The sequence below is a fragment of the Battus philenor genome, unplaced genomic scaffold, assembly GCF_028537555.1.
Source record: "Battus philenor isolate CCGP_79_NKW_IND1 unplaced genomic scaffold, ilBatPhil1.0.hap1 SCAF_7, whole genome shotgun sequence".
Taxonomy (NCBI): domain Eukaryota; kingdom Metazoa; phylum Arthropoda; class Insecta; order Lepidoptera; family Papilionidae; genus Battus; species Battus philenor.
In genome coordinates, this window is record NW_027181737.1 from 11,535,738 (window position 1) to 11,553,604 (window position 17,867).

The 17,867-nt window shown below is 32.1% G+C and overlaps 1 protein-coding gene across 2 annotated transcripts in view; it reads right to left on the reverse strand.

Annotated features, from left to right (window-relative positions):
* Positions 1-35: 35 nt before the first annotated feature.
* LOC137931267 (27 kDa hemolymph protein-like) overlaps positions 36-17,867 on the reverse strand; it is a 47,168-nt gene continuing 29,336 nt past the window's right edge. For both annotated transcript variants that reach the window (XM_068774695.1, XM_068774694.1), the window contains 5 exons: positions 11,244-11,356; positions 7,360-7,523; positions 5,395-5,531; positions 4,186-4,314; positions 36-1,882 (listed from right to left, as the gene is read on the reverse strand). In XM_068774695.1, the coding sequence (XP_068630796.1) occupies positions 1,793-1,882; positions 4,186-4,314; positions 5,395-5,531; positions 7,360-7,523; positions 11,244-11,356 (633 nt within the window). In that variant the 3' untranslated portion in view covers positions 36-1,792. The remainder of the gene's footprint in view (positions 1,883-4,185; positions 4,315-5,394; positions 5,532-7,359; positions 7,524-11,243; positions 11,357-17,867) is intronic.

Genomic DNA, 17,867 nt, shown 5'->3' on the forward strand with positions numbered 1-17,867 from the left:
AGAAAGAAAGGAAGAATGACTTGGGAGTAAAAGATAATAAAAAATCAATGTCATCACCATAAATATATTTCGCGCAATCACCAACCTAATATTTATCACGAAGCGACGTCTAACATATCACATCAATATACCCAAATAATAACACGATTTATGAAAATGAAACATGTCTATGTCATTATTTTTAAATTAAGTTATTAATATTTGTTTTAATAATAATAAATGAATACTATAACAAAAAATTAGTTATCTGAAAAGTTGTATGAAAACATAATTAATTATATTTGAACAAACATGTATTAGGTTAAATGAATTAATGAACATATATTTGGTCAAATGAATGTAAAATAATACATTTAAAACTTTTATAATATCAAAAATAAGAACTAATGTTATGTTCTAATTATCAAAGGACAAGCTTATCGACTAAATCAGCTACGATGTCATGGATTGAGTTATTGATAAAATATGGAATGTAGAAAAATATATGACATCTATAACGGCTTAAATATAAACAATTAGAAAACTAGTTATTTCAAACGAAAGGTGATTGACGCCGTAACCAATCGACGCAGAATTATGTAATCCATCGAGGAATGCAGTTTATATCCTTAACATTAACACTTTAAATTAAAAAAAAAAACAGACAAAATAAACTTTCAAACCGTTTAAAGCTCTACGTAGATTTATTTTGAAAATCTAGCACGCCAAGCTTTGACGATAAATAGCATTTTATATAACATAAACATAGCTGATAACTATGCGGAATAAAACCTACCAAAATGATCAGAGAAGTAATAAATATATAAGTAATTATCATACACAAGCAAATAAATTAGTTTTAAAGTTTAAATTTTATGAATTCTTCTTTTAAATAATAACTGTTTCATTATTTATTCTGTAATAGTAATAGTTGCCATATCGTTGAATTTTTTTTAATTATTACCAAATATACTAAATTGGTAGGTTTTATCCTCGACATACTCTATCTAAATACGTAATGGATGGAAGCGAACATTTTGGCAAGGTATTTGTTGGCAAATTCATTTGATATAGGGACGATATGTGGTTTACGATCGACTACCCAGATTCTCCTAATTCTACGAAGTACATTTAATCTCTTGGTGCCATGCCATTTAAGATTTACGAATTACAAAGTTATTTCATTTAAAAGTAGATAATAAAACTATCATAAGACATCAAAAACAGTTTGAAAGCAGAATATTACTTCGAATCGATATTACCTTATCTACAAATAATTAGATTTCTCAGCGTCCATGAACAAAAGTTTAACGACAAAATTAAATCGTTTGAGAAATAAAACGATTTTTACCATGATTTTAAAAACTTTTTACCTGCACATAATTTTTAAACGCTTAGTAATTTGTAATAAAATGTTTTATGTGTTTTAATATTTACCTTTTAAATTCATAAATAAGATTCAATCACATTAATGTTGTAACAATCTATATCAAAATGTTTATTTCGAAAAAAAATACAGATTTTTTTTGTTATTTTCTTCTTCTTATTTTTCGTCTTAGATAAAAACCTGAAAACAAATTGTAACATGCGACACAAATGCTTGCCATTTTATTCCCAAGAGACAATAATTTCTACCAAAGGCAGTTATTTCTACCAAATACGTCGAGTTCGCATAGGATGTGGTTGTGGATAGGGTTTCGTTGTACTCGTATAAGTAATCCTACTATCGGGTAACGTTAGAGCTATCACGCTTATCGAATAACCGACTATGAGCTAACATCAAGCTGCAAATGGCATGACACGAGCAAGACGTTTAGACGAGTATCTTCGCAAATATTGCGGCAGCGATCGTCAGCGCGGTGACAGCGACTCGATTGCCTGAATTAGGTTTCTCTGTTGTATCCTGAAAAATATATTTTTTTTGTTAGATTTAAGCTGTAGCTCTGTCAATATGCCTCTGAGGATGTTTTGCGACCCATCAGTGGTATGTATATATATATAGATTAACATTTCAGCCGTAGGACACATTCACAGCTGGGGCTCCCCTATAGATTTTTGTCAGAAAAATAAGGGAACTATAACAAAGTCAGTCTTCCGACTATAAGTGGACGTATTGCGCTGCGCCTGTCGGTCCGTGGTCTCCCATCCAGAACCTAAAAATCTGCTATTTGTTTTGAGCGCTATATGGCCTGGCTACTACCACTAGAACTTGCTAATTATATTTTATGGAACTAATATTATTAACATTTTTTTCTATAAATACTTCAATATCGAATGAATAAATAAATAAATATTCCATTAACATTTGAAGGTTAAACTACTAATTTACAGTTCAAAAATTATCGATATCGACATGCACAAACATTTAATTTAAAGATTCATACTCGGTCAGCATTGCAAAAATAATATAAAAAGGCGATAAGCGGATATAATAGAAATTTCAACGTTCATAACAAAAATAGAGTATTTGTTAGAAAAAGACCGCTTAATCGGTATTGAATTTTTAAACGTAAATACTTACCTATTTTTTATTAGTCATAATAAAAACAATTTTTTTTCTAAAAAATAATAATAAACTTCAACACTGTATACAACTATTTCCAGATATAAACTTGATGTATTCTGAGTATCTCATCGTTACAGTATAGATTTTAAGCGATTTTTTAATATTTGTCATGCAACTTAAATCGAGGATTAAACAATGCAATAAATTTAAATATGGCATTAACAATTAGAACAGCTTATAACAAAAGATACGTTTAAAATGTAATGTAAATTATATCGTGAAAAAAATTCAATACATTGATCAAATGTATGTGTATGTAACATGCGCAAGAAAAATGACTAAAAATTGAGAAAAGAAATAACGAATGCAACATAACATATGCGATGTTTAAACACGCAGACAAAATCTACACTTACGGCCTTCAGATTGTCGAGGTCAATCGCTTCGTCATCCTGATAGGAAGTCGCAGGAAAAATGTATAATTTTCATCAATTCTTAATTTGTATCTAATTATCAATTCTTCAAATCTGCATTCATAATTAATTTTGAATCTTATATACATTGTTTATTATCAATTATTTAAAACTAATTTATATTTTTTTAACCCAAGACAATCGTTCATCTCTCTGACGGTATATTTAAAAAAATAATTATTTATTACTGTTTGTACATAAAAATTGAGAAACGAAAAATTCTCTTTTAATTGTCATTAAAAGGAACAGTTTATAAAGATTTTAAAATAATATTAATTTTAAATTTAAACCAAAGATTCTGATTTCGTGTTGCTCCAACGCGAGGTCATTTTCTGTGGGTTTAGTTGTGTTTTTACTTTGAGACCATAATTGTTGTAATTACTCCATTAATGAGATCTTCCATTTTATTTTATTATTCACCTTACATCATTTGCAATGATCGCTTGTGTACTTTATAAAAAATGCCCGAAATGAAAATCAAAGTTTTTACAACTTCCTCTCCTATAATGTCACTTTTCAACTTAAATTACGTAGCTTATGTGGGTTCCAAACGCGCCTGGATTTGGAAGCGCTATACCAAAAATTTCCTCAACACAATATTAAGAATAATTCAGTCCAAAGTTTTATTATTACTTAAAAGCCTTTACACAGTAAAAGGATTTGATTTACTTATGCCAGTTTTAGTTTCATAAAATTAAAAATTATTTCAAGATAATGGATTTATATAGATGCTTATTAAAAGTTTACATAGTTACCAGAAGTGTGACAACTTTTTCGAAACCTAGAGAAAATTGGAAAAAGTCATATCATACACATTAACTTCGAAAGGTATATTCGGTGATTATTTAATAGATATAAATATCGCTGTTATATTCACATTGTGATTTACTAGACAGTAACCAATAGAGAGAATGAGACATAGATATATGTAGATTAATATTTATGGTAAAGACCGTTTTATTTAATAAAGATTATTCAACAACGGGCGGAAACTACTGGCAAATTATTCTGTCAAACGTATAAATATAAATTCTCCTTGAATTGTATCCATTACGTCTGATGACTGTGACCTTTTTTGAACAGTTTGTTTTGTTATATTTGTCGCCATCAGGCGACCTCTTTGGTGGAGTGTAATTCTTCGATTACAGTAGTCACTGTGGTTATCGAACGGATTCCGGTCGTTTATATAAGTATAGATGTTAAGTAGTATTTTATATTAATACTTACGCAAGGTAAAGATTTTCGCGCAAATTTGAACAGGGACTCGATGATGTTGCCGGAAGTGGGGTCGGAGCATGTTTCCAGAGCGGACACGATGCACTTTTGGACCTGCGTCAGCTGGTCACATTCCTTTTCCTGTAACAACAAAGGCGAAGATTTTTTCGGTTGTTTTATATGATAATATAATCGTAATGTGCTTATGATCAATCACATAGCTCGATAATTCGCTTCGTTCGCAATTCTAAACGCATATACAATGATATATCGATTTATTCATATTATCCACATGCCATTACTTAGTAATCCCGTCTGTACGTCTTGAGAAGAATGACAGAAGAGTCCAATCTTATAGAAACTACAATCAGATTGAGATCCCCTATAATAACACTCTTTTTTCGACTATAGGCAAAGCATTTGCCGTTGACGAGGTTCACGATGCTACATGCTTGCTTAAAGAAAATTATTCACTTATAGGTAGCTGAAAAAGAAAGCCGAGGTACGGAAAAAGCTATTTCCATACCTTGGCTATTCGCACTGTAAAAGTACTAAACTTGAAGCTATGAGGTTTCCTCAATAATCATAGCTTTCAGGAATTCTATAATCTGAGAAAAGCTTGCTACAAATTCAGACTGTTTTTTGAGATAATTTTTACAATACAAGTTCAAATTCCCAAGCTTTATTAAAATGCAATTCCCAAGCCTTATTATCAACTTTCACACAATAATGAACTTCTTAAATTAATTACACGATAATTTTAATTTTTTTAAATTAAACTACTTATTAATTTTAAGAAGTCTAGCGTGCGGTATAACTAGTTTTCGTTTATTTCCAATGCACACCTTACTGACATTGCTATTTTTCTTATATCTATAATATAATTTAAATATTCTTATGCATAAGGCGGGGTCTTTCTTGTGGGTCCTTGGAAATTGACATTTTATCATACGTCGAATTAACATTGATCATACCAACACTTACTGGGTATCTATTTCTACAATAGCGGGTTAAATGACCCGAATTTAAATTTATGCTTGAATGTACAAAATAAAAATTAAATGTATTACAATTAAATAAAATAATTATTATATTATTGGCCATTTCCATTACAAAGGCAAAAAAAATAAGAATGCTTGATCTATTGCTCATCTCATTTTTAACATTTTCAATGCAAAAGTTTATTATGGGTCATTTGACCCTTGTAAAATGTTAGCTCACCCCGAAATTAATTTCTGGAATATTTTCAGGAAAATCGTTCATATTGAAGTTCGGCGTCGCGAATGTATTGTTCACACATTGGTTGATCATATCTGACTTCTCGTTCAGACATTCCGGACCCTTCTCCGCGATGAACACTATAAAATAAAAAAAATGTTTGTAAATATTTACGAGTAATTAATTAACGGTGTACTATTTGGAATGGCTCTCATCTATATAGCTATACCAGCTATGCATCGCCCACTTAGCGCCCACTGCCTATTGTGAGTATAATTTTATTATGTTGGTTAATTGTTAACAAGCCAAAAAACTCTGACCAAGTTTTATACCTATAAGAACTACAGTTTACAATAATACTTTTTTTTAATAAATCTAAAGTTCTCTAACAAGTAGAATTTTGTTAAATCAGTAGAAAAAAAATTACTTAGTTGACCTATATTCGGCGAAAGAAATAATCCTATCAAACTTCAAGTTTCAATGTCTTATGGTTCCAGGGATATCGTGATGAGTTAGTACGCATGTGGAAATCACTAATGTAGATTTAGATATAAATTAAAATAATCCCGTTAAGACTTTAACAGTGTACTTCGCAAGAGAAAGAAACTTTACAGTGGCAAACAATAATAAAAACACTTCTTTTTGCATAAACAAAGCAGAAATTTATTTATACACACATAATAATTACGATAATTTATACACACCTATAACCTTCGCAAACCAGAAAGAAAAAATGCAAGGAAAATATGATCACATTACACTTGCAGTGTACGAAATAGGAAAATTATCTTTGAATTAACCGTTCATTATTTAAACACAAAATAAATAAGTCATAGCTCTTTATTATGTTTTGTTTTAATTTTGCACAGAAATATGTCAAATTATAAACTTTCCAAATCATTGAGACTGTCGACACAGTTTGTTATTCTATGGTCATTGCCGAAACATTGCACTAAGTCCAATCAATATAAGCTGTTCAGTTGTGGCTTCGATACATTTTTATATACAATATATACAAGTTTGGCATCGTCGAAATCACGTTGTACTTTGCTTTTAGTTGATTGATTAAAAATAATAAAAGTATGGAGGTCGATTCCTACAGTTAAAGACGAAATGTTAAAATTTTGAGTCGCTGTTAATAATGACATGTTTTATTTTTTTACAAATGTCATTATTTTCGTGGATAAATTAAAAGGTGGACATAACATTGGGTTTTTAACAAAGTCAAAGAAGAATACAGAAACATAAATAGCTATCCTGCTTCACTTGTGCCGTTAACAAATTAAATCTAACGTAACATAATATAAACACACAATATGATTTCAAAAATATTCGACTAGGTAAATTCCAAACGTAAGGTATTTAGTGTAAATGATTGTTTAATTTAATTTAATATTCTTTACATGTAGGACTCCATAATAACTTTCTTCAGCTGACAATAAACTATTAACACATTCCATGACATGAGGGGAATATACCACCGCCGATGCACTTTTCGTTCAGGCCATTTACAGTTCTCATTTAAAAACAAAGGATTCTTAAAAAATGAATTGTAGGTTCAAATATAGATAGCTTCACATCACGTATGCGCGTACGTAATGCATATTAGAATTGATAACTTTTTGAATTTATAGCTTTTCAGAATGGAAAAAGTGAAAAACATACAACTTAAAGGACTTTTTTTAATTTTTAAAGTGTGGGTCATATACGCCTCTCGCGGCCTGAGTGGAAAATCTTTGAAAATTGCCGAGGCACGGAACGTGTTAAAAATATAGAAAGAGTCATCTAAAAGCTGAATAGCGCATCGTGAATCCAGGAAAAGTAAAAGGTGGACACGCCATGTGCGGAGATATACTCCGTTTCTTGTATACAGGCGGCTTCTATCTCAGGCGTACCCAGCGTGCCACTGAAGTACAGTTACTTCCCTGATTTTCGTTACAATTTTAATAACAGTAATAATATACTCACACGCGATCCTGTCGCCGTCTTTGTAACATACGAACTCAGCGAGTTGTTCCGCCATATTGTGCAGCGGCTTGATGTTCTCTCGCTCCTTTGGGTTGAGGCACTTCTTGACCGCATCCGTCAAGTTACCAAAACAGTCCATGAATATCGGTCGCCTGTCGCAATATCTGAAATGATGTGACAAAAATTAATTTAAAAAAAAATTTATATCAAAACCGTCAGACGTACCGTGGGGTCGCGTCTGTCTTGAAACATCTTAATGGTGTCTATGACAACCTCTTTCCATATTATCCCGTCCTTTACTTTCCTCAGGGCAATAGAAAAGAGTTTAGTTATTGACTTGTCCAGACCGGCGAGTAAGTTATCGCCTACGTGGTCTTTTATCGTTTAATTTCCTTACAAAGAGAACTTTGTTAAAGATATCTGGTTTATATTCGGGCGATGTGCCCAAATTAATTTGAGACTCGTTGGTAGCATATTGTGGAGAGTCTAGTCTTTAATTTAAGTTGGTAATAATTTAATAATTGGTGAAAGAGTAAATAAGTGCCTTACTTCCTGAAAACTTTTTTAACTAAATGTGAACATGGTATATTAATAAAACAGGAGAAGCTACATACGGCTCGCAAGGCTCATGCGCCTTTTTGAGGGATTAAATAATCCACAAATGAAGCCATCGATAAATATATCCCAGTTTCCTTTTAATTTTATTATTTAAAAAAATGTAATGAAATCAAACATCGATCAGTATCTGCATGAATTACTGCGAAATTTTGACATATTATTTAGCAAATGCAAAAAAATAAACGAGTTAAATTTTTAATATTTAAATTCAATACAATCTTTTCTACTTTTATCTGTTAACAGTAAATTATAATTCCTGTAACTATTTTATGTCTTTCTATTTTACGATGTTTGGGACAACTGTAATATACTACGACATATTTTGTCAAAGGGGCGTGGTTGGGTTAAGTTATATCACTTATTTATCACACATGGTTATCACAATGAGTCATTATTTTTTAACACAACTACTCTCCATAATGAAATTCACCTATAAACTATTTTACCATTTTTATCTACCAATAAAAGAAATATGTTTACAATCTGTGTACAATAGTAAAACCTTGAATTGAAAATAAATGTTTTCCTATTAATTGCGTTCTGTTATTGTTTCTTTACTCTATTTATATTTGAATCGATCTGTAAAGCATAATGGATAGATGGCGTAATTGGCAGTATGTTTATATAAGAAATTTAATAAACAAAAAAATGTATTAAATTTATCTACCGATGCTTTAACAATATCACATACAAAAACGACGATTTTGAGAATAACACTAATAAAAGATACCTTAGATTATGTTTGTGTAATATTGAACTTGACACTTTACGAAAAACATTTGTCATAGGCCATCCTTGTGTGAGATACAAAATTTCCAATGGTGAACTCGGAATCATTACTTGCAATAGCCTATATATTTAAATAATTAATATATTGTGGCGGGTTATATACAAAAAAAAAGATTTTTATAATTAACTAAACTTAAAATAAATAGGGCAAGATATTATGAGGCTATCAACATTCTGAACCATTATTCACTAGTAGTACAGCATAGATCTAGTATCGGAACCTGTTTTTTTCCGGTCGTTACTGCTTGCAAATCTAAATACAAGGTGGAATTTGAGGAAAAAACACAAAAACATTATCGTCATGTCAACCCACTGACACCCACTGCTAAGCATAGGTCTTCATATGGATCGCCATAATGATCTTGTCGGAGGATCGCATGCCGCCATCAAGCCTCTTCCTCCAACCTTGAGTATACATATTGTCTATCCACCTAATCATAAAAGATTTTATGTGAAGCTACAAGATTTCGAGTCCTCTAACACTGACTTAAGTTAAGCTATTAAACTTGAGCAGTATATGAATAAATGAATGCATGTCCTATAAACGACACTAACTGTTGTATTTTCTTTAAAGCGTTGAAAAGGTCGGAAATTCAAATATTGCAACTATCATTATGGACATTTATAAATGGTTATGATGTACAATTGCCAATTACGTGGTTATTTGTTATTGCTTTGTTTTAATTTATAATCAAACTGCAGGTATATGAAAAAATATTGATAATTATTTACAAACCATATCAATTATAAAAGGTGATTGGTTATAGATGCAAAAACCTTAATGAGGTAAAATAAATCCACGATCATTTCTAATCACCCTGTATAAGCGATCACTAAAGATCTATTAGACAGCGACAAGCCAATAATTTCTATCTGTATAAAGTCTGCATCCGTATTTCGAAAACGCTTTTGTTTACTATATTATCATTACGTTATTTATCATTTGTTGAACCATTGGTGTATGAATATAAAATACAATACATTAATTTATATCAAATGACCTAAACATTCACCTCTGGACATTTTATTTTTAGAGTAATTAAAAATGATTGTGTTTTTACGAACAATATTTACAACGAAAGTTATTTCGATGTGCCAAATTAAACGCCGTATACTAGTAATTAGATATGAGTGGAACTTATTGATCTAAGAACGTCACGTGTCGCTAAACCTGTTTATTGTTTTTATAGCCTTGGTAAAACATGTAGATACAACAACCAATTCATTCGATCAATGAACATTTGTGTTCAAGTCTATTACGACTACTGTACTCTATGAGTGTTTTTCCACGTGACACTTATAACAAAAAATTATAATTTGTCTGTAACTACGATGTTGACGTGAGGCAATGGAACGATATTTCGAATCGGGTCGATGCCCCGAATCAAAACCGTGGCGTCAAATTTCGCAATGTCTATTGTTCGTGTTACTGTCATGTACACATTATTTGTATAAAAAATGTCATGTAATTGCATGTAATAATAAAACATGTCCATCGATTAACCAATAAGTTATTTATTAAAGAACTATTTACTGTATCAATAAGTGTAATACATATGTGTAATTCATGTATATATTATATCCTCATATTTAAGTAATTGTTTGTAATTTTTTCAGGCGAAACATTTGACCTGTGTCTCGGCTGATGTTAAGCGATGACGAGATCTACGATGATACATGCCTGCCTTGAAGAAACCTATTCACTCTTGGCTTGAAGACTCCTAAGTTATAATTCTCAGGAAACAATGACGCCGGTAGGTTTTTCCACTACTTGGCTGTTCGCACCATAAAAGTATTAGCAAAACAGTGCGGGTGGAAGGAATTTCAACCGTGTTCGGATGTCGTGATCCGTACGCCAATACACGAGATGTGAAAACCTGACTAAATAAATAGACAATTAATTTTTACCTTTCGTTTTAAACCTTTGCGACGAATGTCGCATTTTATTTAGAATCCGTGCTAAGGAAAAAATATTAAAATAATCTTAGGAATAAAATGGAGAGCTATATACTAAAGGTTTTAAAAATTCAAAACGATTTACTGCAATGCGTTCGCGTTTAACATCATTAGTCCACTGATTTCACTAGTTGAGGCGTTTTGCAAGCCTTACACGCTGGTAAAATAAAAAATATGACCGGTTTTGTAATTATTGTTTTTCTTTCAACTTCATATTACCTTAGTTCCTTAGTAACGATTGATAAAATATTATAACGCAATGGCCTGTTTTTATTTCAAAGTTGTATTTTATGTCCAGCCGCGTTTTAGCCAAAACCAACCCACTGGCTCGATTTCGGCTTGACGTTGATTTATGGGAATTAACGTGGCGATCTTTGTGGATGGCCTATGCTTCGTAGTAAATATCTATACACTGACATGATAAAGGTGATGTACTAATGTATGTATATAAACCATTGCCATGAATATCTCGTTTTGAGGAACGACAAAACAGGAGACAGGATCTATTCAAATATACTCACTTTTTGAACACTTCATCTACTTTGCCGCTTGGTCGTGCCGCCTCGATTTCCTCTTGCAAAGCATGGAATTGTACCAGATCGTCGGTACACGTTCTGAAGCTCATCATCGCTGCCTAAAACAATTAAACAAAATCTTTTTTATACTAACGAACTTTACTAATTAACAAACATTTTAAATCTGTTCGACCCATTGAGTATGTACACTCACATAAACAACCTATTGTTATAATACGCGATGTTTGTTTCTCACAAATATTAATTCCACAGTTTGATTGATTATAGGTGAGAAAGCTTTAAAAGGGTGAATACTGACAAAAATTCAAAGCTCATTTGTCAGCAAAAATTGTTAAAGCTTTTTTGAAGCTAAAAAGACAACTTTTTCTCAAAATCTTGTACACAGTTGACACTGGTTTAGTACACGCTTTCACTCTACGACCATGTATCTGGTTATAATGGGTTAGAGCTTTGTAGGACAGTTTGAGAAACCCAGTTCTGCAAGCAGGTATCAGATGAAGCTATATGGGCCACTGATAATGAAATACCGTTCCTGTTAAACTGGATCATAGCTCTTATAGGAATTCTATTTTACTCTTAAGATGTTCATAACAAGAATCTACAGTCAACCAAGTATATAAGTACATGTGTTTGCTGCATCTTTAGTTTTGCTAAGGTTGTCAAAATGCGGTTGTAAAATTTTTTGTTGAAACTATGCCAATATACCCGAATATTCCGGAATATTGCATGTGATGTAACGGCCGAAATTCCCGAGCGGGCCCCTTGAACTTAGTTACGTAAACGAGGTTTAAGCTAAACGCCGCACTACAACCTCGAGTTCGGAATTTGGAAATGCCAATAAGTCAATAACACAGTTATTTTATAGGCTAGCTAACCCTCGCTCGCTTTTCAGCCGAAGTACGCCCGCTGCTGGGCATAGCCCTTTCCCAATGATCGCTATTGGAGGATATACCATAATCGTCACGCTTGACAGACGGGTTGGCGATCACAGAATTGCAGTACGCAGAGGACGCTGCCGCCCATCCTCTAGAAACTGATCCCTCTGTTGCGTCGTAAGACACCCGATAGGAAATGAGGTGAGCCTTTTATATGTCGGACCCACACGGCACGCAGTGGCTCACTCGCTTCACGTGGCAGAAATTATAGATAGAAATATTGATTTTAGACCTAGATGTTTAAATTTCTGCCCTTCTACCTCTTTGCTGGTGTAAATTCTTAGCTGACATCTACACGACAAAGGATTTTAATGAAATTATAGTTTATTATCTATCCGTGCAGACTTTGCCTGCCAGCAACAACAATAAAAAAAAATGGCAACATGATTAAAAACTTTTGAGGTACATATTCACTCCTTTAAAGCTTTTACATCTATGTCAGTCCTTTGGTTTAAATAGATATAAAAATTCAATTATTATTAAAAATAATTGTATAAACAAATAATAAATTAACATGTAGTCAGTATTTCACAGAGCATATTTTTTAAAATTACAGGGTTACTTTGAAAAATATTAATAGACATTTCGGCGATTTCTGCATCGACTTGAGTAACTTACCTGAATCATTAAGTGTTGAGGTACCGTTACACTATGGAATATTATATTAAATACCCATTTCACGGAAGTGGAATGTTTCTGATACGAGTCTATATCAAGTGACCCATGCGAGAGGTCGAATCAAGAGCGACCCAATTATCACTCATTAATTAAACGAGAGTACCAACTAACGATTTAATTATTCAAACATGTCATTTAAAGTATTAAATGTACGAAAATTAAACAATCAATATATTAGTAAGTATTGCATATAAAAATGCCAGCTGCCATGAAACACAATGGGTTAAAATGCCCGTTACATCTTTATGAACGGAGGCTACTGAGAACATTGTATGTATTTGTATTTACGTACACCCTAAACTGCCCTAACCTTCATGTTTCTCATCTCCATCCAAAGGTTGTCTGGTAGAGATCGCCTCGAGCGCTAAGACCGCCTCATGTACCTTTACATGAATTGTTTTTTTAGCTATTATTTATAGTGTACAAAAAAGTGTAAAAAAATTATAACTAAACGTTGTAATGGTAATGTATAGGTAAAAGTATCAATACTAAAATTAACTATTCACGGTAGTATGAACATATTCTAATATATATATATATATATATATATATATATATATATATATATACATACATACATATATATATACACTTTCATGTAGTGTCTCTAAGTTATCGAGTAATAAATTTATTTTCTAACAAAAAAAAATTCGGGGAGATCAAACTGGTTCTAGTTTTTGTCAAATTGGACTCTTTTGACATTCTTCCTACGACAAGTGGTCGCCATAAATAAGCCTCTGAAGATAACAAAATGAACTTTGAGTACTATATTCTCTTGTTCAAATGACTCATTCTAATGCCGATTGGCTTTAAGAAGGTCAAGTCCTTAAGAGATCATTACAAAAAAGTCAACACAAAAACTAAATCATAATATAATCATATCTATAACCTTGAAAATTATTCAGAAATAATTCACAAAATTACATTATGAACAGTATAAGATATAATATAATATAATAGTTACTTCTTAAATAATTTGCCAACATGGCCAATATTAGTTACTATTGTATGGACAACCGTATACGGTATTGGTATTATTACGGCTGCGTCGTAATATATATATATATAATATTGTTTTGTGTATCCGAGAAAAACATCCTAAATTATTTAAAAAAACAGTGATAGATACGGTGTTAATATAAGTTATAAAAATAAGGTGTATATTCTTAGTTTTTGTCTTCAAAAATTAGTAAATCGTTTATGGCACAAGGAATGCGTTGTACAATAGAATTCCACAATCAATTTCAGATGTCCTGGTTATGCAGATCACTAGAGAGAATTAACTGCATTTTGGAGACTGCGTCGGAATTACACCAAATAATTTCTCCATTTTCTTTCTTCCACCGGACAACAAGACATACGTTACTTTTTTACTACGACATACTTTTATATTGCGAACTGTCAAGAAGTGGAGCAGGTTGCTCTGCAAGCACTCTTTATAAAACTATATTTGTAAAGAGCAATTATTGAATTTCGCCGGCTCGTCCCAGCAGGACTTCCTTCAGAGCCTGTGGTAGCTTCCTACTCGTATATGGACCGCAATGCCGATATTATATGTTGATTGACGATTCGAAAGTGCTTGTAGTAGCCTATTCGAATACAGAATATTTTAATTTTGATTATAATACACTACCGTTTTATTTCTCTGAATTTGTTACTGGCTCTTCTTAGATCAGGGTGCGTTTAGAAACCTTGCAGCTTTATGTTGAAATATGCCATTATATGAACTTCAACATTGATTCTATTTTAAAAAAAATTACGCTCTTCTCGCATTCATCTCATGACGTACACAAATAATTATTGTAAGTGATTCTAGGTGGAAAGTTAAATAAATATGTTGGATTTGTACATACAAAAGATATTTTTTCTAACCTATCTTATGGAACTATTTAACGTGACTTATTGCTTACTTAAAAATTTAAAAAAAGACATTTCATAAAAATAGCAATTATAGCATTATATGTAAGTAATAATGCCATAAACAATGTAATGTAGTTACGTAATTGATCCCACCGTTTATAAAACAAATTATTTTGTTATTATAAAGGAAACATTCTTTTAGTTGGCTTATATGAATATTGTTGAACATCTTTGTCAAACAAATATTTAACCGAGTAGAAGCGCGAATGAAGGGAACCCTCAAGCTTAGTATTGTTGGAGTCTTGACTAAACGCCTTTAGAGCTCAGCCACTTAAAACCAGGTGAGGCTTCCGTACAAACACTATTTATTCGTCGGTATTTAGAGTTGAAGCATAAATAAATAAACAGGGTGGTAGATTATAAGTGTTCAGAAGGATGAAAGTACGGCTCATTTGTCAACAAAATACTTCACCCGTAATAAATCACTAAGTATAAAGTGATCACTTTTATGTTACTTTAAATTAATTTGTCTATGATATAAAATGCGGCAGGCCAATGACTTCTGGCAGATTGTAAACAGGGAATAATTTTAATATGTAGTAATCCAAATTCATGCAGATATATTTAATTTATAAAGCCCGAGGTCACCCAGGAAACAACGGAGAGTGTTTATGCCCGTGGTGTCTTTGCGAAATCGAATCAGAAATGTGAAGATCCGCATAAAAAACCAAGGTCACCGACGTAGCTCAAAGAATTGCACTTTTCAAGAGGCACTGGATAAGTCACATCGCTCGTGTTATCGATGGCCGCAGGGGGCGACCACGAGCGGGTAGACGCGGAGGGGGTAGCCCCTACTAAGTAGATCGACGACATAGTTAAGGCCGCAGGAAGTCCCTGGACGTGGGCAGCCCAACACCGGCCATCGTGGCGATCTTTGAGGGAGGCATATGCCATGCAATGGGCGTCTACCGGCTGAAAAGAAGATGAATCCGAATTTTGAAGCACTTTTTCTTTCTGTATTATCATTACGATATTTATTATTTTTAAAAACATTGATTATTAGATAGAATGTACGGTTAATTATCAACAGATGGACTATACATTCAAATGGCTTTTACAACTAAAACCAGGGTGATTATCCTGATAAAATAATTAATTGTGCTACTCAAAGCATGGTTTCGTTACCTAGGTACTTTCGTGTCATATGTATCTATACTGCAAACACTTCATCATAAATAATGTAAATAGCATTTCAAATGAACTACAAAATCCTTTGACGACAGCATTCGAAATCATTAGCAACGCAAACAATGAATGCTTAAGAAGTATCGGGTGTTCCGTAAGGTCATTGACGCCTCTATTCGACAATACGAATTTTAATTCTTTCGGTCTCTAACAAAGAATCTTTTAACGTAGTACCGAGCAACCATATGAGTATTTTTCCTTTATTGTTACATACATTATTATTATATATATCACTATAGACACGAGCAATGGTAGCCCTGTGGTAGAGGGGGCTTCAATTGTAGGTCACGCGTTCTATTCCCGGGATACAATCTTATATGATATACAACTTTAGGAATATAGAATTGCCACTGCTCATAAACAAGTTTCCAGTGGATGGGCAGTTGCCAAGCGTGGCGATTATGGTATATCTGCCCATAGATATTTTTGGGGGATGCCCATACCTTGCAGTGAAACGACTACCACTATGTACTTTGAACTATGTATCAAAAAGAGACCAAAATATTCATATTACTAGATTTATTCGTCTTTACTTATAAATAATACATTTATATTTACATCTATTTATTTCTTTTTATGAATTTTATTTCCAAATATTTTTATAGCCTTCAATTACGGTCGCGAACAGTAATGGCAATAAAACATATAACTGGGTCCCTTACTGAAGAATATATAAACGATAAACCGCAATTAGTTTTCCGATACGGTAGTTATGTTTTTTATGTTAAAAGTTTTATATGAATTTCTAGAAAGTTCTTGTCTGAATGGCAAAGACGGAAGACTACCAAAGATCGATAAAAATAAAATTTGAATGAATGTTGTCGAAAATCTTCCGAAGAGTACACGGGTTGATTGGTTATAGGTGCAAAAGCTTCAAATAGGTAAATGCATAGTTCATTTGCCGTCAAATAATATACAAGACACGCTATTCAAAAATCTATCCTTTTATGAAATCATTAATAACGTAATCTTCTAATATATAAAATTCTCGTGTCACGGTGTTCGGACTTGAACTCCTCTGAAACGGCTCGACCGATTTTTACCAAATTTTATATGCGTATTCAGTAGGTATGAGAATCGGCTACTATCTATTTTCCATACTCCTGAGTGATAAGGGTGGTCCACCCCTAATTTTTTTTTAGACAAATTTTTTGGTTTTTATTTTATTATGATACAACATACCAAAATACATACAACCCTAAATTTTCACCCCTCTACGATTAAGCCTTATTTTTTATTTGTTAATTAAAAACTTTAATTTTTTTTTGCAAAACAACGTTTGCGGGATCAGCTAGTGATAATATAATAAGAAAAAGTGTATTAAAAAATTCGGATGACCACATTAAAATTAATTGTTTTTTTAATATCTGACCTATCATATTCCGATTAAATTTTCAGAGTAATCGTTTTATACAGGGTAATTCAAAAAGATGCATAAGCTTTAAAGCCTTTAGCTAAAAAAAAGAGCGATACATTCACCCCTTTAAAGCTATCATTATGTAATGTTATAACGGTTGTGTCGTAAATAGCAGTATAAACGGCTTATAATTAAGATGGAAGATAAATAAATGTAATATATTTAATGTAATTAACAACATTACATTGTAAGAAATAAAGTATGAGTACTTTGAGAAGCAAACTTCACTAATTATATTATGTTAGTTGATAAGGTCGAAGTAATTTGTCCTATTACTTTCTTAAGCAGTTTCTGTTATTTACGTTAATTTACTTATAAACATACCATTCACTGTATAAGGTTTCCGCTTTATATTACTGATTATACGCGATTTATTACGATTGTTATATAAAAGGAGGACGAATGCTGTTATTGATAAAATAGTTTTAATAATAATGTTCACTTTTGTTTTATTAATATTTTTTTTACAACTAA